Source organism: Myotis nattereri (assembly GCF_964212035.1).
Source record: "Myotis nattereri genome assembly, chromosome: 3".
NCBI classification, from domain to species: Eukaryota; Metazoa; Chordata; class Mammalia; order Chiroptera; family Vespertilionidae; genus Myotis; species Myotis nattereri.
Window position 1 is genome coordinate 60,433,768 of NC_138077.1, and position 26,024 is coordinate 60,459,791.

The following is a 26,024-nucleotide window of genomic DNA, read 5'->3' on the forward strand; positions in this document are numbered from 1 at the left end:
GCCACATGGGTGTGTGTAGCAGCATATCATGTGATTTTAATGTTCATTTCCCTGAAGACTAATGAGGTTGAGTACCTCTTTGGGTTTTTATTATCCATACACATATTCTCTATTGTGAAGTGTCTGGTCTAGTTCTTGTCCATTTCTCTATTTGTTTGTATGCTTCAAGTTAAGTCCTAGCCAGTTTGGCTCAGTGGATAGAGCATCAGCCTGCGGGCCAAAGGAATCCCAGGTTCAATTCCAGTCAAGATGCATGCAGGAAGCAACCAATCAAACCAATCGATGTGTTTCTCTCACATGGATATTTCTCTCTGTCTTTCCCTTTCTCTTTCACTCTCTCTAAAAATCAATGGGAAAATATCCTCAAGTGAGGATTAAAAATATGTATATATTCAAGTTAAGAGTTCTTTGTTGCTTATATATTCAAATATTTTCACCCACTTTATGACTCTTCTTTTTTTCTCTAAATGGTGTCTTTTGATGAATATGAATTATTAATTTCAATGTAGCAATTTATCATTCTTTTTTCTCTATCCCAGTGTATTCTGTGTCATGATTAAGAAATCTTTTCCTCCCCTGAAGATATTCTATGTTACTTTCTAGATGTTTTGTTGTTTTACATTTCACAAATCTACAATCAACCTGAATTTGATATCTGTGTATCTATGACATATGGATCACAGTTGTTATTTTCCAGAGGATATCCAATAGATGAGCACTATTACTGAGCTAATTATCTTCTCCCCACAAGTGATCAGTGCCCCTTTGCCATATACCTGAAGGTCTATTTCTGGATCTTTGATTCTGTTCCATTAGTCTATTTTCTATCCGTTGACAATACCACCTCTTGTAATTATTGAAGATTTACAATAAGTTTTGATATCTGGTGATCCTCAAACTTCGTTCTTCAAGTCTTTGTTATTCTTAGCCTTTCCCTTTGTATTTCCATCAGCTTGTTAACTCCACACAATTATAAACTCTGCTGGAATTTTTATTAGAATTACATGCATATTGTGAATCAGGTTGGTAAATAATTGATATATTTATAATATTGATTTTTAATCCATGAATATAGTAAAGCACTTCACTTACTTTGGTCTTCTTTGTTTTTCTCTCTCTCAATAGTGTTTTGTAGATTTCTATGTAGAGATCCTTGCACAGCTTTTGTTAGATTTACTTCTAGGTATTTGATTATTTTGATGCTATTATAAGTGTTATCATTTAATATTTTTTTACTTTCTAATTTTTTATTGCTGGTGTGCAGAAATAGAATTGATTTTTGTATCTTTAGCTTCCATCCAGTGATCTTGATAAAGTCATTTATCAATTCTAATCGTTAATCCATAGTCTTCAGAATTTTCTATAGATTCACTTGTCATCTGTAAATAATGATAGTTTTATTCCTTCATTCCTGACTTATGCATACCTTAATTCTCCTCCTTATTTTTTATTTTTATTTTTTGGTTCCTTGTTATACTGGGTAGGACCTTCAGTATAGGGATGACTAAAAGGGATGGTGAAGACATTCTTCTCTCATACCTGCCCTTAAGGAAATATTTCACCATTAAGTATGATGTGTGCTGTTAGGTTTTTGTGATACCTCTATCAGGTTAAAGAGGTTCTATTCATAATTTGCTAAAAGCATTTTTTAAGATCATGAATGAGTATTAAATTTTATCACATGATTATCTGCATTTATAGAGATTATTTTTTTCATTTATTCTGTTAATGAATTATATTAATGGATATGCAAATGTTAAAAATAAACTTGCATTCCTGGAACAAATCCAATTTTATTATGATGTATTTTCCTCTTTATGTGTTTCTGAACTTGATTTGCAAATGTTTTGTTTGGGATTTTTGCATTTATGTAGCTTGTAATATTGTCAGGCTTTAATATCAAGGTTATGCTGACATTATAAAAGGAGCTGGGAAGTATTCTTTCCTTTCTTCCTATTCTCTGGAAGAGATCTTTAAACCAAAACGGTGTTATAACTCTTGATTCTCATCCTGCCCACCTTACTGTCTACTCTCTCAGTCTGTTTCTTCACTCAGTTGCCCATGCCCAAAACCTTGGAGTCTTTCCATCAGTCTTGTTACTTTTGTCTTTGAAATATATCCTGAATTCAACTCACTACCTCCACTGCCACCACGAATTTCAAGCCACTGTTATTTCAAACCTAGACTAACTTGAATAGTCTTATAACAGGTCTCCTGGTTTTTCCTGTCCCTCCTCCCCATAATCTATTCCACACACAGCAAAGTGGTCATTTAAATATGTATATGATCTCATAATTCTATTGCTCAAATTTTCAAATGACTTCCTATTACATTTAGAATAAATCCAAACTTCTTATCATGTGATATTAGCCAGGGTAACCTTATTATGACTTAACAGCATGAAGGTTTATTTCTCTCTTATTATTCCTGCATGACTTGGGGCAACTGAGTCCATGTTTCAACTCAATAATTCAACTTACTTTGACTTTCTGTTCTGTCATCTGAAAAAAGAAACATCTTGATATTTCTGTGCTAACTCTTTGATGCTTTAGCCCAGAAATTATACAGATCACTTCTGGCCACAGTCCATTGGCTAGAGCTAGTCACTTGGGCACACTCAGTAATCAACTTTGTGCTTTGTGCGAAATGCAAATGCGAGGAGGCAAAAGGAATGCTTGATGAGTACTGCTCTGCTAGCTGCCTATGACCCACAGGCCCCGCCTGCCTGTCTCTTCAGCCATGTTTCATTCTGTTCTCTTTCTTACTTATCGTGTTTTAGCCACACTAGACTTTTTGATATTCCTTAGTCAGACCTAGCCTCTCTCTATATTAGGGCCTTTACAGTTTTTTTTTCTCTCTGAGATACATTTCACTCCTTCCTTCTCCTGGCTGACTTTTGTCATCTAGTTTTCAGCTCAAATGTCGCCATCCCAGCTACAATACCCACCTCACCTCACCTCACCTCACCTCACCTCACCTCACCTCACCTCACCATCACCCACTGTCCCCTTGCCCTGCTGGGACTGTTTTCAGAGTCTCCTCTCCTTATAGAATTCCAGTTATGTATCTCATATAACTCTATGTTCTTTTCTTATTTTTTTCTGAAAATACTGTGCATTTATTTTCTTTCTTGTTTGATTTCTGTCTCTTCTATATATATTTCAAAATAGAAGGTCCTGTCAGTCCTGAGAAATTCAATAGCTCTCTTGTCAACCCTTGAGAGCTGTTGTGAAGAATAAAAGGAGCAATAAACAAAAACAGAAAAGCTCATCCTACATTGTAAATTGAGACTCAACATTAGGGGGTCGGGGGCCAGGGGCCACCCTCTAGCCAGAGTAATTTTGTTACATACACAGCAGAGGATCCTCAGTACAGGGACCTCTTTTAATGTGTGTGTGATTGTTTGTAAAAGGATCAGACCTAACATGGTGAAGTTGTGCTTTTATTATCTAACTAGAGACCCGGTGCATGAAATTTGTGCACGGGGGTGAGGGGGTGAGGGGGTGGGAGGTGGGTCTCTCAGCCCAGCCTGCACCCTCTCGCAATCCAGAACTGCTGGCTCCTAACCACTCACCTGCCTGCCTGATCGCCCCTAACCACTTGCCTGCCTACCTGATTACTCCTAACTGCCTCTGTCTGTCTGCCTGATTGCCCCTAACCACCTCTGCCTCAGTCCCGCCACCACAGCTTCGTCAGGAAGGACATCTGGAATGATGTCTGGAAGGTTGTTCAGTTGTCCAGTCTAATTAGCATATTATGCTTTTATTATTATATCTAATGCTATAGGTAATGACAAAAGACATTTGAATTTTAAAAGGTTTTTAGATAAATTTGTTGACTTTAAAAACTTTAAAAATTAACCACAATAGTGCCCTGGTTGGTGTGGCTCAGTTGGTTGGGTGTCATCCGTGCACTGAAAGGTTGTAGGTTCAATTCCTGATCAGGGCACATGCTTGGGTTTAGGTACGATCCCCGGTGGGGAGCATGCAGGAGGCAGCCCATCAATGTTTCACTATCACAACGATGTTTCTCTCTCTCTAAAAATCCATTTTAAAATCTTAAAAATGAATTTAAAAAAATAAAAATAAACAAAAAACTGTCACCTTTAATTTTCCTTTCAGTAAAGGGAAAAAAATTAAACACAATAGTATCTTTATGTATTTTAACGATAGCATTACATATATGTACTTAAAAGCATTGTGTTTATTCAGTCTACAGAAGTTATTGAGTGATACAGATTTGTTAACCTCTTACAGAAACCCCACACTAGAGGTCCACACCTGTGGAAAAAAACTCTTTACATTATACCTTTATATTTTCAGCAATAAAGCCTGACATATAGTCAGATTAGCTAGTCTTGATTTCGTGAATACTTACTAAATATCTACTGCTGTCAAACACTACACTGGCCACCGCATGCCCCACTAGGTGAGTCATGCACAGTATCAGTCCTGAAGGAACTCAAGATCTAGAAAAGGAGAGATAGGTGTTATAGGTCCTTCCCTACTCTGCACCAAGGCCTTATTACACCAAGCTCCGGGGCCTGACCCCTAAGGATTCACCTTTTCCCAGAAGACTCCTCAGTGTCCTATGTAAATTGGCTTAACAAGTGGCCCCTACCTAGTTTAAGATGAAGCGGCGTCCCTGACACACTGTTAGTCATTGTGGAAAACATCACATGAGTGGCTGGAACCAATAGATGACCTACAGGCGCTCAGCAGATGTCACTTCCTATATCTGAGATCAGAAAGGGTTCATGGAGAAGTTGACTTTGAGCTGTTAGGCAAGGCAGAAGCAATTCAGAGGAAAGAAAAACCATCCGTCAAAGTGCCGGAAGGTACAGGAAGGCGTGCCTGGATGAGAAGAGAACTAGGGTTCTAATGACCAGCGGGGGACTCTGAGCTCTGATCAAAAGGCAGTGGGGAGTGAATGGGGAAATTGGGCCCTCAGCGCAGCGCCGGGGGAGCCCGTGTTCAGGGCAGACTACAGAGTCTGGCATAAATATGCCTGTTTTGAAGGGCCTGAGTAGAGAGAACAAAGCCATGAAAACAGTTGAGACCACGGAAATGGTCAGCGGGGCTGTGAGGTCCCAAAGGCCAGAGCATATGGTGGCAATGGGCACACAGAGGCAGATGCGTAGTAGAGACCCTGGGGAGAAGTGCCTGGCAGGGGAGTCTTAATAGTCTGTATCTTCTTCCCTTTATGTTCTTATTTTAAAAATTCTCACCCAGCGGTATATTTTTATTGAATTTTAGAGAGAGAGGGGAGGGGAGAGAGAGAGAAAAAAAAACATTGATGTGAGAGAAACATCAGTTGCCTCCTGTGCACATCCAAACTGGGATCGAACCTGCAACATTTTGGTGTATGGGTCAATGCCCCAACCAACTAAGCCACCCACCCAGGGCATCCCTTTTATATTCTTGACACCGTAGTTTCCTGTAGACTCCCCCACAAATAGGTTTTTTTTTTTAATGTTTTTTAATTTATTGATTTGAGAAAGATTGATTTCTTGTTTCACTTATTTATGCATCCATTGGTTACTTCCTGTATGTGTCCTGACCAGAGATCAACTTTGCAACCTTGGCATGTCGAGACAATTCTCTAACCAACAGAGAAATGTGGTCAACTGCCGGGGTCCAACCCCAGCAGATCCAGGGGTTCCCAAAGGCGTAGATGGAGTCGGCGAAGAAGGAAGGACACGGAGACAGTGTTCAGTTGATCAGCAGCCTAGCCAGGATCTCCAGCCAGGATCTGGTCTGGATCTCCAGAGAGATTCTGCTTTTTATTGTCTTGTTACATCCGTATTTATACCAGTTGATTTTAATCCTGTCAATTTCTATTACAAAGGTTAGGGCGTTTCTTATCTCCATTCCAGGGAGTAAAGATTATGTAGCTTAAGCATGATTGTTTGTAGTTAAAGTGATTAACTACCCGCCTGGCACTTAGTTAAGGAGTTTCATCCCCTCCCTGACTTCAGGGAAAAATTCCTACCTGGGGAAACAACCTTTCTCGGAGAGGTGACCTTGGTTAAAACACACAGCGCTAAGGGGAGCAAACATATTAAGAACAGTATGCTATATACGCCAGGTCCCTTGAAACATATGCTGTGCAGATGTTTCTATCCTGCAGTGACTGTGTCAAGCAGCAAGGATGGACCGGCTTCCGGCAGTCAACACCACCACCGATCTTGATAACTGAAGAAATGTGAGTGCTCTAAAAAAAGGAAAAGAAAGTTTTACTTTTACTTGTCATTAAACTTGTATTTCAACCCATGTTCCATGCTCAGAAATTCCCTGGAAATCATGAGATTTTAGTTCACTTTTAGTTCACTTCTCTGACGTGATCCTTCCCAAGAGTCCTCATTTGCATAGCACATGATTTCCAATCGTCAGCTGCCACTGGCAGATACTCAATAGCCTGGACTTGCCCTCTACTCTTTTTTTAAAATTGATTTTGAGAGAGAGAGAGAGAGAGAGAGAGAGAGAGAGAGAGAGAGAGAGATTATGCATTCATTGGTTGCTTCTTGTATGTGACCTGATGGGAGATCGAACCTGCAACCTTGGAGTATCAGGAGGATGCTCTAGCTACCTGGCCAGGTCCTGCCCTCTACTTCTTGGCCCTTCGCCCTGAATCCTACTCATCCCTCAAGGCTAGTACAACTGGCCACCTCCTTCCACACTCTCCCTGCCATCTACCCCAACCCTGTCAGCATTAACCTGTCCCCTTCGGTCCTCTCAGAGTCCTCGAGACCATCCCCTCCACCCCCCCCACCCCCCACCCCCCACCCCACCCCCCACCCCCCACCCCACCCCTCCCCCCGCCGCTGTCACCACCCTCTCTAGGCATCCTCTCAGCAATGTGGACTGGACAGATTCTTAACGCTGTGGTCCCAGCACCTCACACTGTGCCGCGTGCCTGGCATTTAGTTGATAATTGTTAGATCTTCGTTAAACTCAGCTGCTCAATGTGGGTGGGGTGAGCTTAACACTTGGAATTTTAAGATTCACTTAAATTCTAGTTTCATTTTCCAGTTTTCTTTTTCTTCTGCGCGCCCCCGCCCCCCCCCCCCTCCCGCCATTCAAGCCAGAACACTTTCTTTTTCACACCCATGTGATTGAGGAATGAGGTTCTTTCTGTCTGGGTTCTCCAGGTCCTGCCGCAGAGCTCAGGCCGGATGTTCCCTGTGCCAACTCTTGCCCGCGGGCAGCTGGGCCTTCCCACCCTGCCCCTCCCTAACGTGTCTGAGAGGAAAGCACTGGCCACTCCACCTTTCTCCAATTCGGTTTCTCCTCTTTTCCCTGAATTTTGTTTCTTGTAACTGATTCCTTACTATTCTTCATCATGTACCTCCGATTTTTCTTCTCCTTTCCCCCTCCCATAGTTTCTAAATTATGTTAACATCTGTATTATCTTTATCACAAACTTAAACACATTTTTTAAAAACCCGCGCACTTATACTGTCACTTAATCCAACCTAGTAAACCCCACTTTAATGCAACTAAATAAATACAGTCGGCATGACAAAAAGCAGCTCTCAGGCCACCAGCATAGGAGAGAATGGGTCAGTTTACCACTAAACCTCACGGTTGTTAACGTCTTAGGAAATTGTGCTGAGAATATTTTGGTGATTTTTTTTTCTTTGCCTTTGTTGCTGGCAAAATGGATGATCAGCACAATTTTAAAACATAAACAGGCCATCAAGAGTGCTAATGTGGCTACGGCTGTGAAGGAAACAATGATCACAGGAAATTGAAGAAACAGAAAAACTGTTGTTGATTTAGACAAACGGAAAGTAGTTAGTCTTTCCGAGGCAATGATATGTGAAAAAGCAAAGACGCCACACCTGACCTCCTGAAAGAGAGCCCTGGACTGAGTGCTGGACGTGATTCATTTAAAGCTAATAAGGCAGTGACGGCGAACCTTTTGAGCTCGGCGTGTCAGCATTTTGAAAAACCCTAACTTAACTCTGGTGCCGTGTCACATATAGAAATTTTTTGATATTTGCAACCATAGTAAAACAAAGACTTATATTTTTGATATTTATTTTATATATTTAAATGCCATTTAACAACAAAAAAAATCAACCAAAAAAATGAGTTCGCATGTCACCTCTGACATGCATGTCATAGGTTCGCCATCACTGTAATAAGGGGTGGTTCAATAAATTCAAGAAAACAAACAAACAACAACAAAAATAAAACAACACAGTAGATTAAACAGTACATTCGACATGTACTGTATATAAGAAAGGTTACAATGGAATCATTTGGAAGTCTGGAACAAATTAATTAAATGTATATCAGGTGTTTGGGCTGGTGACGCAGGCTGTGCAAGAATTCACAACTAAAAGAAGAGATAAATGCAGAGAGGAATTTTATTTTACTTTCCCTGAAGGGAAAGGGCGGTGCATTCTAATCACCGCAAAGGCAAAGAAATAAACTTTGGCCCTGTCTTTTAAAGGGCAATGGCTGCTGTTGCTAGAAGGGAGGGGACTTGGGGGCTGAAATTGAGCAGACATCAGAGTGCTTGTCCTTGAAAAGTTTGCTGTTTTCAGTCTGGGCAGATGTCCTAGGGAGGTGTCTTTATCAACATTTTTACAAGCCTGTAAAACATTCTTAGAGTGAAAGTTACAAAGGGTTCAAAAAAGGGCGGGCAGCGTGGGTTTGAAAGGGAGGGAATAGAGCCCTTCTACTAACCAGAATACTAAATCCGAAAGGAGATAGGGTATGCAAGAGCTTAGCCTTGAGAGTAACTTGTCTTGCAGTTTGAATAGAAGGGCTGTTTCAATCAGAGTTGCTACCAATCTTGGAGTTTACTTACCAGGTGCTTCTCATAAATTGTGAAAGGCCACAGCAAAGAAAAAGAAAGCCCTCCCTCCCCCGCCCCGCCTTTTTTTTTCTTGTTCTCACACTCACAATTTACATTATTTCTAATGGGAAAAAATGATTCCGTTTTTTGACAAATCGCTTCTCAAACAGCCTTCTGAACGAATTAAGTTTGAGAACCGAGGTTCCACAATGTGTGTGTATATATATATATATATATATATATATATATATATATATTTAAGAAGGCCTTTCCCTCCCCACGCCGTCCCCTCCCCGTACATGATTCCAGCTTCTGGCATGGGATCCAGGAAATCCTCCCCTTTTCCCTCCGTGGTCAGAGTTTGTCATTCCCTCTCTGCTTCCACCAGGTTAGGTACATACCTCTGTGTTTGCAGTGATCCCACTGTAACTATTTCTTTCGAGCAGTGATTCTCAAGCCTGCCTGCATGCTAAAATTACCTGGGAAATTTTTAAAAAATACCACTGCCAAACACCATAGACAAAACAAGACAGCCGTGAGAATTGATCATTGTTGAAGGTGGATGACGGGTACCTGGAGTTTCATCTTTCTAATTTTGTATGTGTTTAAAATGCTCCATAATAAAAAATTAAAAACTAAGTATATAAAATATGTTTTATGTATTTTATATATTTATATAAGTATTTATATATTACATATATTATTTTACATATAGTAATAAAACTGGGCCCACAGCAAAGCCATTAAAACTGAATTTCTGGGGGCCCTGGCCTTAGGTCAGTAGTTATAAAGCTTCCCAGGGACTCTGAGGGGAGGAGGGCACATGGGGACTTGAAGAGGATCGAAGTGATCGTAGGAGCTACCTCTGGACTGTGAACTTTTGATGAAATGTTAGATGACTGCTCTGAGGGTACTTATTTCTAATTCGGATAGTTGATCAAACATTCCTAGAAGATAACTCATTTATCCCACTGTGTATGCTGCAGTGTTTTAAGTAAATTATAAACCACCAACATTGACACACAATAGCTTTTTATTTTTTTAATCTTTTTTTTTAATTGTCTAAAGTTTTACATAAGTCTCCTCTTTCCCCAACTGACCGCCCCCTGCCCCCCATCCACCCCAGGCAAGCCCCCACCACCCCAGTGTCTGTGTCCATTGGTTATGCTAATATGCATGTGTACAAGTCCTTTGGTTGCTCTCTAACCACCCCCCTCCCCTGCCATTTGTCTTTGGATCTATTCTTGTTCATCAAATTATGTTGATCATTATATCCCTAGTAGCTCTTTTTAGTATTTGCCTACTAACGTGTGAGCTTCCGAAGACATAGTCCTTCCTGTCTTATTTGTATTTGCATTCTCAGCACCTGGCACCTGGACAGACACTTTACCAAGTATTGTGTGTTAAATTAAGTTTTTTAAAAAGGAGATGGGGGTGACATAAGTAGACATGGGGTTAGGATTCTCCGTCAGCATAGTATGGGATTAAGAATACAAACCTCTGGCCAAAACCGGTTTGGCTCAGTGGATAGAGCGTCGGCCTGCGGACTGAAGGGTCCCGGGTTCGATTCCAGTCAAGGGCATGTGCCTGGGTTGCAGGCATATCCCCAGTAGGAGATGTGCAGGAGGCAGCTGGTCGATGTTTTTCTCTCATTGATGTTTCTAACTCTCTATTTCTCTTCCTTCCTCTCTGTAAAAAATCAATAAAATATATTTAAAAAAAAAAAAAAAGAATACAAACCTCTGGAGCTAGACTACCTGGGTTCAAATTTCCACCTTGCCCCTTAGCTTTGTGTCATTCATTGACTAGTTACTTAACTGCCCAGCACCTCAGCTTGTTCGTATGTAAAATGGCAATAAGAAAAGAACCTTTCTCATATGTTTTTCGGTGAGAATTCAATCAATATACATATATGCTAAAGCACTTAAAACCACGCTTGACCCATAGTAATCATTTAATACATTGTAGTTGATATTTAGAGGACTGCCTTCAGATTAGTGCCTGGCACATAGTGGGCTTACAATAAAGGTTTGCTGAATGAATGAATGAACATTCTGGTTTTGTGATTGCTTGTCTCCAGTTTTACCCATTTTCCCATACTTTCCAGATAAGAAATATAGCAGAGGACAGCTTCTAAATTTAACCCTAGGTTGAGAGTCACAGGAAGGGATCTTGAGGTTGGGGTGGATTGAGTTTCAAGTCCAAATCCGGAGGGCTGAGTGTTTATAGTTGAGAGGACTGGCAACTGTGAGGGAGAAGGGGCATTTTTAGTTGAGTCAGCCTGACCTCAGTGCCACAAAGAGGACTGTTCACATATTGGGGTGCCTTTCCCAGCATATTTATCTAGATCCCTTTCCACCTCTCTGAAAGGGAAAATAAGACATTTGGGGGGCGGGAGGGAGGGTAGCTATCTGAACCCGTGCCAGTAACCTGCATTCTGACACACACTCTTGCTTGATGATAATTAACCATTCTCATCTGTGATGCCTGCCCTGCCTTGCAGAGCCTGTTTCCTGGAATACTCCCATTTTACAGAGGCCCTAAACCACGAACCATATACAACCCCAGAGGGGGCTGGCAGCGCTAGTACCAGACAGGCCAAGCCTCTGAGTGTAATCTCACTTCCCCCGTCCCAACTCACGGGGGGCTGCAAAGCCCGCAAAAAGTCCAGAAGCCTGATCCATATTTGGGGGACAAAGAATCTAAGGGTATAAAGGGAAAGCTTCATCCATAGTCATCACTCAGGCTTTGGAAACCGACTCCCCTGAGTCACCGCCCTAGTGCATCTGCAAATAAAGGGTTTTTCCTGAATGAATCTTCTGAGTACCGGTTGTGTGTTTTCCGGTCGCCTGGTAAATTCTGTAACATCTCCACCCTTCAGTTCTGTCCGAAATAAGAATCTGCCTGGCTGGTGTGGCTCAGTGGTTGAGCACTGATCCAAGAACTAGGAGGTCACAGTTTGATTCCAGGTCAGGGCACATGCCCAGGTTGTGGGCTTGATCCCCAGTGGGGGGTGTGCAGGAGGCAGCCGATCGATGATTCTCTCTTATCATTGATGTTTCTCTCTCTCTCCCTCTCCCTCTTTCTTCCTCTCTGACATCAATAAAAACATATATAAAACAAAACAAAAACCTGTCTCCTGGCTTATGCCTGGGTAGAGACCCAGAGCTTCAAAGCAGCAGCAGGAATTCACTTTAAGAACACAGTAATGATTATTATAGTAGATCAACCTAGTAGGGGCTAAGAATTTCTTTAGGGAAAGAGTAAGAGAGAAATCCAGGAAGAAAGACAAGGATCTAGACACAGAAATTCCTGAATTCCAAGTTAAGAAAGCCCTTGTTCTAAGGACACCGGGAGAATCCAGTGACAATGTTAGAGAAAATGATACATTAAAGAGTTTGTAGAAAGAATTATCTGGCTCAGGTAAACCGAGTGGACTAGAGTGGAAAGAAGTTGGAAAAAAGAGACCAATTCAGAGGTTTGTGCCAAATCCAGGACCTTACTAGGAATCCAAGGCAATAGGCAGAAGGGACCAATATAGACACATTTTGAAGAAACTGAGAGACAGAGTATCTGTGTGTAAGTTGGGTATTGAGAGGGAGGAAAATGATCTCTCTCTCTCTCCCCCCCCCCCCCGCCCCCCTCATTTTGCTTTCTTGCTTTCTTTTAAGCACAGTGATGCCTGTGTCAAAGATGACTTGGCTTCAAGCCTGGATATTGGATGATGGTGGTGGCTATGACTGAAAGGAGAGGAGGAACAACTTTGGGGGATGCTGATTTAATTTTGGATGGATTGAGTTTTGGCTGTTGTGAGGACACTGAGTGGCTACATGAAGCAAACAGCATAGTTTCATAAAGGAGAGCGTGAATACTGAGGGCAGAGAGGATTTCTTGACCCTCATGGGGGCATGAAAAGGCTCAAGACTGGGATAGTTGAATCACCTCTGAGTTCGCCTCTAAGTGGAAGAAGCCAACTTTCTCTGGGTAGAGGCAGGGCTGTGGCAGTCATCCCAGGGCCTGAGTGTGCCCAAGAGTGAGGTTAGAGATGTGTTAAAAACTGGGGGAGCAGTATGTCACTTTCAGAATGTCATTTAGGACCATTCAACAAGGAGATCAAGGGATAGATGAGAATTCAGCAGTTTGGGAAGATTTATGTTTCAACGTCATCTCTTTTATATACAACCAGAGGTTCCTCCTGTAGAGATTTTTTAAGGTTGCAATGCAATGCTGGCAGGTGACATGTTAAAACAAGATGAATAATGAAGACCATTCCTGACACTTATGAAAGGACACCAACCCCTCCTTTAGAGTTAAGCCGCTCTGTGCCTGACCTGCTCTCCTTGCCGGTGTCCACATCATTAGGACACTGTCTTTACTTCAATGCAGGAGCTTTTATTGCATGCTTACAACGTAGAAGACACAGAGAATGAGAAAACACGGCCCCTGCCTAAATTTAAGGACCTTACAATCTCATCATAGAAGCCTGACAGACATGCAATAAGCTATTAACCACCATTGCAAGGCAGCATAGAAATGGAATAAATGACATATGGCTGGTCAGACTTCCTGCAAGAGAGAGCCCGAATGACTGGTAGGATCTGAAAGGGGGTGGTGCAGGCAGCAGGTGCAAGGGCCTAGGGCAGGCATTGTTCACAGTGTAATTTAGGGGAACATCCTGGCTTCAGCACATTGGGGAAACTTTTAGTTAGATAGAGTGGGGCCAGACTGAGAAGATCTGGTAAGACATTTTTGTTAAGACAGCTAATACTAGAAACCAACTCAAGCAGGCTAATTTATATAATACTAGGGGCCCAGTGCACAAATTCGTGCACCTTGAAAGGAACTGTGGGCCATGAGGCTGCGGTGGGCACAGGGATGGGTTTTGGCCCATCCTCCTTGTCCCTGCCTGGCCCTTCCCGCCACAGCCCTGGTCCCCTGTTTGCTGGCAGCCACACTCCCACCACCACTCCTATGCATTCATGGCACTGGCCCTGCTCACACCAGCTGACAGGAGCAGGAGGAGGTGGAGAAGCCCTGAGGGGTGATTGGGGCTGGCAGCTGCTGCTCACACCCACTGACAGCGCCAAGCGATCAGGCCAGCGCCAGGCGCCAGCAGCAGGTGTGAGTGCCCGGCGGGACCGTGGCACACAGGAGGGAGCAAAGAATTTTCAGCAACCACCAGAGGCTCACCTCAATGACAGCAACTGGTGCTCTGCCTTGGTCTGGTGCTCTTGTTCACCCGCTCCATCATCCTGCTGCAGCTGATGCCCTCCATGTTCCACACTCGGCTGCCTGCTGCCAACACCCACTGTGTTCTATGCATGTCATAGCGCCCGGTTGTTCAGTTGTTTGGTTGTTCCGCCTTTCGGTCTATTTGCATATTAGGGTTTTATACATATAGATGGAGGTTAGAGCCTAGATTCCAGAGTCATGTGGCTTAGTGTGAACTCTGATTTCACCATTGCTAGTTGTGTGACCATGGGCAAGTTGCTTAATTTCCCTGTCCCTCAGTTTTCTCATATGTAAAATGAGGTCATACATGCAATTGTTGAATTACATACGATAATTTATATACCTGGCACATGCTGAATGCTCAGGAAGCTTTAGCTATCACGTTCTCTTTTATAACTCTCTGGATTGGCTGAAATTTTTTAGATGAGTGGAATTTTACAATCATAAAAAACAATAAGCATGGCCAGCAAGGCTCAATGGTTGAGCCTCAACCTATGAACCAGGAGGTCACAGTTCAATTCCTGGTCAAAGCCCATGCCCAGGTTGCAGGCTCAATCCCCATGTGGGGCATGTAAGAGGCAGCCAATCAATGATTCTCTCTCATCATTGACGTTTCTCTCTCTCCCTCTTCCTTCCTCTCTGAAATCAATAAAAATATATTCTAAAAAAAAACAAACCCCAAACAATATTTTTAAAAGTTCATCATAGCTCACCCGTAGGGAGTTTCAGTGCTCTAAAGATTCCTGTGTCTGAATGAATGCCCAGTTTTAAAAGGTACTAAAATCTTAGACCCCTATAATTCTGAAGGAAAGAGACATCCCAGTTTCACAAGTGGGTAACTGGTCAGCCAACTTGGAATCAACTGAACATCACATGGTAACTCCAGAGGAGAGATTTGGGGATTTGGGTTATTTGTCTTAGGGAGAGTAATACTGGAATAAATAATTGCAATGAAACAATTTATTTCAACCATTGTCAGAGTGTATGTGAATCTGTATGGCATTTTTGGAAAGTAATCTACAGCATTACTAACCTTTTTTTTTTTCTAAACATCGATTTCTTGTTCCAGTTATTTATGCATTTGTTGTTGTTTTTTGTTTTGTTTGTTTTATTTCAGAGAGGAAGGGAGAGAAAGAAAGAGATAGAAACATCAATGATGAGAGAGAATCATTGATTGGTTGCCACCTGCACGCCCCACACTAGGGATTGAGCCTGCAACCCAGGCATGTGCCCTGACCAGGAATAGAACTGTGACCTCCTGGTTCAGAGGTAAATGCTTAGCCATTGAGCCATGCCAACAGGGCTATTTATGCATTTGTTGATTCTTGTATGTGACCTGACCAGGGATTGAACCCGCAACCTTGGTGTATCAGAAGGATACTCTAACCAACTGAGCTACCCAGCCAGGGTGCATTACTATCCGTTTAATATATTTGTTGACCTAGTAATTCTCAGCAAAGATACCTACCACATAGAAATGAAGGCACTGGAAAAAAAAAGAAAGAAAGAAATGAAGGCACTGATATGAGAATAGACATACAAAAATATTTATTGCAGCATCACTTGTAGTTTAAAAAAAAAAATGAAAGCAACCTTAATATGCACCACCAAAAAAAAATGGTTGGCCAAATTATAGCATATCTGTACTATGGAATATTAAATACCCAGTGAATAAACTAGACTTATGTATTATAGTACCAGGAGAGATGTTCATGATATATTGCTATGTAACAAAGGAAAAGTGTGGAGTAATACATGTGCTATGATTTCATTTTTGTTTAAAAAAAACACCAAAAAACAACTTTGTATGTATATATTTGTATTAAAATGGGGAAATGTGTAGAAGGGCATAAACCAAGCTATTAACATTGATCACCGCAGGGCTGTGGTGACTATGTGTCTACAGTTTGATTTGTTAAGATGAGCACGTGCTGCTTTTATAATGTTAAATATACAGAGAGAGAGTAAGCTGGTGTGAATTTGATGGGGAAATTAATACGAAGACGAAGACTGAGAAGAAATCAATGAGCTGCTTTAAACGAGCCCTAGTATCCAAACCCTGAGTTACAAGCTTTAAAAAGGCCTCCTAAAAATACAATAAATGTTATCAAGCAGTGACTGGGGTCTTTGTTAGCTTTCCCTTCTTCCTTACCCCACAAACATCCCACCTACTTAGCCACGTTTCTGAAAGTGAGGGCCGTATACCCGACACTAGGCAAGATGGTCGAAGGTAGCACATAGACCCAGCATTAGATAACATTAAATCTCTTGGTACAATTGCTTTTCATATTTTAATTTTCGAACCACGGATTACATATAGAAGAGAGTCCTGGGCATTAATAAATTTTTTGACACCTCTCTCATCCTTGCTAATCTTCCCTTTTTATAAGGGCAGAACAGGCCTAGGGCATGGAGCCTTCAGCAAGCCACAATATCTAGTTAGAAGTTTAAACATTATTATGTTCTCATTGTAGTTGTTTTTAGGATTAATTTATGATAAGAGAAACTGGTTTATCATTTATAGTGATAATCTCAAATTTCTGATGGGGAGCTAAATAACTTGTGAGATAATCTAAAAGTGCTTTAAAGCCCTGGCCGGTGGTCCAGTGGTTAGAGCGTGGGCCCTCAAACCAAAGAGTCTTCGGTTCGATTCCCAGTCAGGGGCACATAACTTGGTTGCAGGCTCGATTCTCAGGGTGTGTGCAGGAGGCAAGCAATTGATGTATGTCTCTCACATCAATGTTTCTTTTTCTCCCTCATTCTTCCTCTCTCTTTCCTTCCTCCTTTCACTCTCTCTCAAAATCAATGGAAAAATATCCTCGGGTGAGGATTTAAAAAGATTTTTTTTTTTAAATAAAAGCACTTTAAAGTAAGACTGTATTAGCCAAGAAACACAGGGCTGTGCCCAACCACAAAAAGGAGAAACTGCACGTCTGCTCAGTGTATCAGCAATTAGCATCGGCACCACAGGACACAATCTTGATCACAGAAGCATAACATCATTTACACATACTTTGAAGCAACAAGCAGCAGGGAAAAATGAGCGTTGTCTCATAAGAAGCAACGGTGTTACAATAACAGGAAATGAAGCCTAATACAGCTCAGGGTAAGAGATCTCTTGGGAGCTTCTTGCCAGGAACATGGGTGAGTAAAGGGAGAGAGTAAGAAACGAGATGGTTTTGGGTTTGAAAAAAGAACTCCAAGCCTGCATATTGGGGAACATCTAGATTTTTCAAACTGACTGTAGTGGACTGCGCAGAAAATAAAGCATGTAAGTGAGTGTGGTGAAAACCGATAGCAATGGGACCACTTTAAAATGGAGTTGGAGTTACCATCCAAGGAACTGCTTTGCACATCTTATTCCTCAAACCTTTGGAATGTTAAAGTGGACACGATAACCTTTGGACTGGGCCTGAAGCAACATTATATCCCAAACCACTGTCTGGAAATGTGACAAGAAAGCAGACATTATGACTACAGGACATTTTTTAGAATTAGCATCACTGTGTTAGCTCATCTGCATTTACAGAAACTCCTTCCTCCTGTTCATGTAATTGTTCCCCTTCCCTTTTTCATAAAACTCCTCCCCATCGTGTCCTAATTGGAACACTACTTGGGTTTCTGCCTGACTCAGTGCTTCCTGGATAGCTATTCTTCTGGATCTCAAATAAATGCTTATTGCCTCTTACTTTGGCTTTTATTTTTAGATTAACAGTACATGGCATCCCCCGTCCCTTTGGCTGCATTTCTACAGCCTGGACAAAGCTCTCTCCTGGTGACCCTAGGTGACTTGACTCAAATGGAGCAATGATAGCCTATTGCTTATATCAATTGCTCTGCTTTTACTTTGGAGAGTAAATCAGCAAATCAGCAGTTTCCTTTCAAAGCACATTTATGTAGGTTTTTATATAAAAAAGCCTTGAACAGATATTGGCACACTGATATAAATAGCAACATTATTTACAATAGCTAAAAGGTAGAAGCAACTCATATGCCCAATGATGGATGAATCAATAAACTAAATGTGGTATATGCATACATAGCATATTAGTTACCGTTAAAAAAGAAGGAAATTCTGACACATGCTACAACAAGGATAAACATTGAAAACATTATGCTAAATGAAATAAGCCAATCATAAAGAGACAGATATTGTATGAAGTACCTAGAATAGTAGAATGCATCTACAATAATAAAAGTATAATATGCTAATTAGACCAGACAGCCCAATGACTTTCCAGAAGTCAGGGTTGTGAGGGCTGAGGCAAGCCACAGTAGCTGCAAGGGCTGAGCCATTTGCACAAATTTCGTGCATTGGGCCTCTAGTAGAGACAGAAAGTAGGATATTGGTTATTATGGGCTGGGTGGAGGCAAGTGGAGAGTTATTTAATGGGTAGAGTTTCAGTTTGGGATGATGAAAAGTTCTGGAGATAGATCATGGTGAGGGTTACACAACAATGCGAATATGCTTAAAACCACTGAATTGTTGCTCACTTAAAAGTGATTAAAATGATTTTTAAATAATTAATTTAAAGGAAACAGTTAAGCTTAGAAGAATCCAGGTCATACCTGGCTATGGAGAAAGTGGTGAAGGTATGAGCCATACCTCTCTGTTCCCCACTCCCACCCATCCATTCTCTACTCTTCTCTGCCCTGCTTTTCCTCCTGAGCCGCATCACTGTGCCTCTTGCCTTCTAGCTTCTAGTTGTAGTCACTCAATGGGGAGCAGTAGCAGAGGAATGAGGGAGGAAAGAAGAGTGAGGTTGGAGACTCTGTTTCCCTGGCTCCCTCCCTGCAATATTGCTGCCTGATGACTGTGTCCCTTGACTGAAGGTCCCCAAGCCCATGCTGGCTCCAGGTTCTGGTGCTCCTTCCACTTGCCTCCTTATACCTAGAGAGAGTAGTGGCTCCCACTGCCACTAGCTCCGCAGCTGCACTATCCTGCGTGGTTTCCCCACTTCCCACTAACACCTTTGTAAATAGTCCTTTTATTAAATTACCCAATTTGAATGCACCATCTGCTTCTTGCTAGACTGTGGCTGATACAAGACTATATATAAAGATCAAAGTTTAAGAAACACTGACACAAAGAAAATCTACCTGTATTTCCCCAAAGATCTCTCTGATCCCCCCAAACTTTCCAGATATCCAGAAAAGGTGATGGTAAGGAGAGTGAAAGGCAGTATCTTCAGCCCCACCCTTCATCCCCTCTCTTGTTCCAAGCTCTTCTTTCCAATTGCTATTTTAACGCAGAGAACTCAATATCTACTGTTTTTCCAATCCCACAGACTATAAATCACATTATTTTTGGTAACAGAATTCCATCCCAATAAAATAATAAATAATTCAGATATTCCATGGAGTTTTATTTTTTAGAAAAGCATTTTTCCTATATATGTTTCTATTGTACAGAGCACAAGGACATGGGGTAATTGCTCTTAAGTATGAGTAAGAAAGCTGAAATGATATCTATATAAGGCTCTTTAAATTGGCATGCAAATAAAAATAGCTCTATAAACTGAGCCATCTTTCCCTTCTAAGGTAGTAAATTATGGGGGAAATAACCACGAGTCTTGCCTTCATTCTTAGTAGTAGTGGCCTAGAATAAGTTGAAACCCCTCCCTCCCCGCCCCCGTCCCTACAATCCAGGGATATGTCCTGTCCAGGCTTTTACTATACACACGTCATTTTAAGGTCACGAGAAACAGTCACACTTGCTTGTAAGTTCACTGGCTCAGGTAAGCAGACCGTCATTTTACTGCAAGAGAAGGACAACAAGAAGATATATGTTCAGGGCAGGTTCCTTTTGGTCAGGAGAGAGGAGTAAGAGCTCTGTGTTTTAATGATGTCAGGTGAAAGAAGTCTACAATTGTCTACTATAAGAACCTACTGTCCTCCAAAGGACCGGGATGGTAGGACTAATACTATAAAGGCTAGAGGCAGGGTAAAGGGAATGGGGAGTCTCAATCCACACCCATGAATGTGACCAGTGGACACTAAGGAGGAGGAAAAATGCAATTAGAAATCTTTATTCTAACAAAATCTTATATAGAAATCAAATAAGATAGAGATAGATAGATAGATAGGTAGATCAGGTAAAATGGGGTTTCTTATTTTGAAGTGGGAATGAGGATTTAGATTTCACCCTCTTTGGCTTCCTAACATTCCCAACCCAAGATAGCCCTGCAAGTGTGTCAGGAAAGCCTTGGGTTGTTGTCATCTATGCATCAAAGAAGCAAATCACTTATGATGAGATCGAACCTCAACAAGCATCATATCTAAGGTCAGGATTGGTCCTTATGGGTGTGTCTGGGGTAGTGCACACTCAGCTTACTTGTCATTGACAGGCAAAGGAGCAGTGCAGAATTTCCCAACAATGATAGTCCGGTCCTTGCTCCAAAACTGGCGAGAAGCCTGAAGCTTGAGATTCACTTGGTGTATCTGGCACTGAGGAGTGGGGTGAGCTAGGACTCCTCTCCCCTGAAGTTTCTGTTTCGGTCTACAAGGGAAAGGGAGAGTAATTATGCAGCACTTTTGATCTTGCTGCCCTTGATCCCTATGAGGTTCTGCTGGTAGCACTGGTTAGCTGTGATGTACAAGAGTCAGCTCCGTGAAGGTGGGGACCATGGTCCTTTGTACCACCCCAACAAATCCTTCTGCCCATACCCACAGTTTTGCACATGACTCAAAAAAATATTTGTTCCGTTTTTTTTTTTTAAGTAAACAAGTGGACACTGCAGCAAAATAGTAGCCCTTGGATTTTCACATCTGAAAAATGTCCCTCGTTCTTAGATTCCTAGTTGGGAAAGGTCTACACTTTCAGATTTACCAGTCTTTCATTAGAGCCCACTTTTAGGGCATTCAGGTCAAAGGATTTTGTGTGAGGACTACTCCACCCTTTTTTTCTTTAATAAAAAAGACTAGTTGATTCTATTATTATAGTCTATGCCAAGCAAATATTTAAATCAATTAAAATTTACTTAATTAAGCATAAAGTTATTTTCACATTTATCTATAACAATAGGAAATACAGTTCTTGGCATAAAGACATAGCCTTTGGAATTTAAAACATCCCCAACTACAAGATCACATATAAGAAACTCCCATTATTGTTTATGTGATAGTGGATTTGTTAATCAAATTAAAATAATTACATTGTGTAGACTAAAATAAAATAGAAATAATTGATTATATTCATATTTAAATAATCTTTATTTATAAAATATTATCCTGAGAATGTATCCATTAAGCTCCAATTTGAGCATAAGTATAATCACTTAAGTAACAACTGTACTTAAACTGAAAATGGAAGAAGTCAAAATTACTTTTAGAGACCAAAACTATTGTCGAGGCTCTTGTGTTTCTGGTTGTTCATTCAGTAGTAGGCTCACTTGAAGGCAGAATCGACACTGATGGGTACTTACTTCTTCTTTTAGGATGTGGTGGTAAAATCCAGCTCTTGGGAGAAGATAATGAGGAAAAGCTCTTGGTGAATAGACATTCCTCATTGCTAACGGAGGAGGTGGTGGGCCAGAAAAGTCCCTTGGAGGAAAATGATCACAGGAAGCTCCATATATGCTTCCTGGAAGTAGAGGAAAAGGAGGACCTCGTCTCATGTAGGGGCCCCTTGCATCCATCGGAAACAATGAACCTCTGATTGGAGGAACAACGCCAGGGCCAGTTACTTTACTTTTGGTGGGGAGAGATGCATCAGGCATATTTAAATTACCAAGATGATCTTTGCTATCATTCCCACTGGATTCCATTTTGGAAGACATTGACCCATCTGGCATATTAAAACTTCTGTGTTCTGCTGGTCCAGATGGCCTACCAATATTAGCATAATATCTGTCTTGCCTATGTAGAGGAAGAGCTGGATCAGGATAAGGTTGGCCTGATGGAGGAATTATCATCCTATGATCCTGTTCCCATGGAGGTGAAAGGGACCCAGTGTGAGAAGGTTCCCTGTGAGGATGAGTTAACTTATCAGAGCTTGATTCTCCTCTTTCATTAGTCATCTGATGGTCCTGGGGATTCCCTGGGCCTCTTAAGCCTCTCTTCCTCCCCCCTGGAAGCAAAGGTGAGAGTCTGAGTGAGCCCTCCAACAAAGTTGGAAGAGAGAGAAAAGCTCTTGTTTCAGATGAAGGTTGACCCAATGGTGACAGACCATATAGGGAATGCTCTCTGCAAAATGCTGTATTTGGAGCATCAAGTGCATACAGATCTTTTTCTAAAAGTTCAAATTTAAGCTCTGTTTCAGTTAATTTCTGACTGAGGTAAAAGTTTTCTTTCTTTAAATCACTGAGATTTCTTTCAGCAGTCCAAGCTGCCAACCAATTATCATGGGCTTTTTTTTCATGGGAAATAATCTGCCCTTGATAAGAATGAATGGTTCTCTCTAATAATTCTTCAAGATCTTTGGCTCGCTTTCTATAGGTCTCTAGATCTTCAGTTGCGTGGGTGATCTTTTCATCGCCTTTAGAACGTTTTTTCTCTTTCTCTAGCTGGCAATTTTCTTCTACTGTTAACTTCCTGTTAAGTATCTTTTCGTTTTCTTGATACATTTCAGTCATTACTTTAAGTTTGTGCTGAAGCTTTTGATTCTCATTTTCAAGATGTTCATTTTCTGACTGCAAAGATGCGTGTTCAGCCTGGAGATTCTTAATACACTCTATAAGCTGTCCCTTTGTTTTATCTACTTCAGTTAATTGGTTGTATATTTGGTTTCTTTCTCCTTCTAGGGTTTTCAAATAAGCCTTTAACTTAGCAGTGTGAATCAGCTTCTTCAGATCTCCTTTTGGTTCACTACCTGAGAGCGCGCTATTTTCTGAATCACTCATTTCCAATTCCAAGTTATCATCCCTGACGTCTTCTCTAAGCACTGCAGTCCAGTCTCGCATCTTTAGCAAGTATTCAGTCAGAGATTTGATCTGGTTTTCTTTGTCACATAAAACTTGTTTTGCATATACTTTGGAGTCTTCGAATGTTATTTTCTGTTCATTAAGTTCACTAACTTGTTCTTTCCATTCTTCAGCTTCTTGTAGAAGCTGTTTCTGGCTTTCCTGAAGTTGGGAACTTTCACTCAAAGTATCTTTTATGGCTATTTTAAGTAGCTCTTCATTCATTTGAAATATTTTGAAGGTGGTTTTGGCTTCAGCTACTTGTGATTTGAGTAATTTTGATTCATCTTCTAAGGACTGTATCCTTTTGGAAATATCCACCACCAATCCGTCCTGTTCGGATTCCTCTTCCTTTAACTCTGTTGCTAGGAAGAGTATTTTATCCCCAAATTCGGATTTGGAACTGTTCAGCTTTCCACAGATTGCCTCCAAACTTCGAGTTTCTGTCGGCTCCTCCTCGAAGCTGGAATCCTGTAATGATTCGAAGCTTTCACACTCTTCTCCGAGGCTGCATTTTTCAAGTGGTTTACAGTTTTCTTCCATTAGTGTAGAAAGTTCCGCGGCACGCTTTTCCTCCTCCCACATAAAGCCGGCTTCTAATCCAACAAAAACTCACCCACAAACACAGCAAAAAGAAAAAATCTGACCACGGCTGCACGTATCAGCAATTCCCATAGAACACCACAGGGATGAGGGGTTTTTTTCCCCTTCATACCTCCGGGCAATGCTGCCGAGCCCTGCCTGGCGTTGCCAGGACCAGCCCCGGGGGCGCGGAGGGCCGGTCCGGCCTCCTCCAGGCGCTGAGGCTGCCCTGGGCTCCCAGGCCGGAACCGGGGCCTGAGCCACACAATCAACAGCAGAGAATGCGGAGCTTCCGCACGTCACCCGGACCGGACCACTGCGGAGCCGACCGCAGGGGGGTATGGGGGGAACCGCGCCCACAGGCCTCCTGGGCTCCTCCGTGGCGCCACGCTGCCCGCTGAGAACCCTCGGCTGCTACTTAGGCTTTGTGCCCCGATGATCCGAAGGACAAGCCCATCCCGCAAGAGCCTGCGCCTTGCCCTCCCCTCGCCGTCCCACCCCTCGTTTTGGTTTGGGCCAGGCCCAGGGTGGGAGGCGGGGACGCAGGGGCGATTCCTAGACGCGTCATGGGAGCTCGCTCTTAGCACATTTTGCACCGCATAGAAATCTCTAAGACATATGCCAGGGACCGCACGTTTTTGGACAAACTGCCCGTTATTTAAATCATCATAACTACAGATCATAATGCACTTTAGGTGTTGTTTTTCAATAATTATAACATTTTTATTTACAAAAACAAACAAAGTTCCTAGTACTTTTTTAACGTATGGTACTGCGTAAAACATTTTCCTCTATGAAGAGGGACCAAACAAAATTTACATAAGTATCTAGATTCGCTCCTTTTTCCATGGGCGGCACAAACTCTGCAGGCTCTCGTAGGAAATTTTTTCTTTCCACTCGCTGGAATACACGTAGGTTCATGCTGCTTCATATCACCTGACAACCTTTTGGGTGGATCTTTACGGGGTGCTCTCCTTGCACCTCCAGGGGAAGGGCTGGACAGATTTGTCTCTGGTTCCGGAGAGCCTTCATTATTGTCATCCGTTATCCAGTCTCTCGCCACCGATAGCAGAAACTGTTTTTACTTCATTTTTGCTTGTGGCTTGAGGACTTTGTACACTCTAAATGAATTGGAAAGTCCAGTTTATAAGGTACAGCACTACTTTCTTTGGCCATTTCATCATTTTCCTTAGAGTGGAACAACACGAAAGGAAGTGTATCAGTTTCGTTGGTTTCCTTCCTTTTTCTGAGAGAGGGCATTTCTAAAAGCACCAGGAACTTGAAGACAAAGACTATTCGAATGACCAAAATACAATGTAACTGCAATGCTTTATGGGTTCATGCAATTATATAGTTTTTCGTAGATTGACCTGCACGGTTTCCACCAATGAGATCGCTTCATTCGATGTGGACAAGACAGTGTGTTGACATCTAAGGTCCATAACAGATGTCACGTGAAACACAAGAAAGCTCGTGAGCGGTACGAAAGGTGTTAATGAAAGGGGCTTGAGGCTGCGAAAATGGGCTTCGGGCTCAGGCACCGAGCTGTGGCGGGGGCCGCTCAGTGCAGGGGATGAGGGCTTGGGCCCAGGACTCCCCTCCCTCATCGGTGGCCATGGGCAGTGAGGCTTCCCCTGGATCTCAGCCTCAATCGCGGCACTTTCCCCTCACAGCCCCCCAAGAGCCGCTATCTGCACCCCTCGGCAGCCCCGACGGCAGTGTTCCCCATGGAACCCGCCGGTCCGGGAAAAGCCGCTGCCGCTGTCATTGCAGTTAGAAAATGCGAGGACTGCTCTATTTTAGACAGAGTCTGAATGTGTGGGTGGGAAGAAACAAAAATCAGGTCTGGAAACTAGACAGAGCTGGGGTGAGAGCCAGGTTTCGTCTCTTCCCAGCGGGAGCCGGAGGTGTGAACCCGGCTCTCCCGCCAGCCGTGAGCTTGAAGCACAGGGTTTGCTGGTGTTGACGAAGCCCAGAGGCTCCGAGTGAACACGGGATCCAGGACTCTACCAACCGGCCCCATTGGCCTTGCCCTGATTGCCCGCCGGTTTGCAAGATTCAGGCACCACTTTGGACTCGTGTCCTGAGACAACGATGAAGAGCGGAGTATGCAGTGATCAACCTAGAGAAGCGCCCCAGAAAGGGCCACAGGACCCTAGACAAAAGCAGGACCCCATGTGGAGAAGAAGCCTGCCAAGCAGCACAGGCTTGGCACCGGCCAGGCCCACCCGCAGAGCCAGGAGGGCGCCAGGTGCCTCCTGTGCTCTGGTCAGGTTGCCTTTCAGTCCTCGCTGGGCTCTCGGGCAGAAGGTGGGTGAGGCCGGGCCTGGCTCAGCAGCAAGGTTTCCTTTTCGTTTCTGGCCTCCACAGAGATGAAATGTCTTCTTTATGTATTTTTTAACCCAGGGTTAGTCATTTAGTTTGTTCTCCCCTTTTGAGGAAGATCCAGTATAACTTTGTATAAAAGTTGTTCCTGTTATTTTACACTAGAGGCCCGGTGCA

The 26,024-nt window shown here is 42.4% G+C and overlaps 2 protein-coding genes across 2 annotated transcripts in view; both read right to left on the reverse strand.

The window, feature by feature from the left end:
- Positions 1-19,707: 19,707 nt before the first annotated feature.
- PLA1A (phospholipase A1 member A) overlaps positions 19,708-26,024 on the reverse strand; it is a gene marked incomplete at its 5' end in the record, with an annotated part of 38,796 nt that continues 32,479 nt past the window's right edge. Inside the window, 2 exons of the mRNA XM_081086898.1 lie at positions 19,708-19,798; positions 20,375-20,539. Of these exons, the coding sequence (XP_080943024.1) occupies positions 19,714-19,798; positions 20,375-20,539 (250 nt within the window). The 3' untranslated portion in view covers positions 19,708-19,713. The remainder of the gene's footprint in view (positions 19,799-20,374; positions 20,540-26,024) is intronic.
- On the reverse strand, positions 21,412-25,672 carry LOC308516110 (melanoma inhibitory activity protein 2-like; the record flags this gene model as incomplete). Its single annotated transcript, XM_081086897.1, is given in 2 exon segments — positions 21,412-21,488; positions 21,491-25,672. Coding segments are annotated over 2 exon segments (2,112 nt in total). The 5' UTR covers positions 23,526-25,672.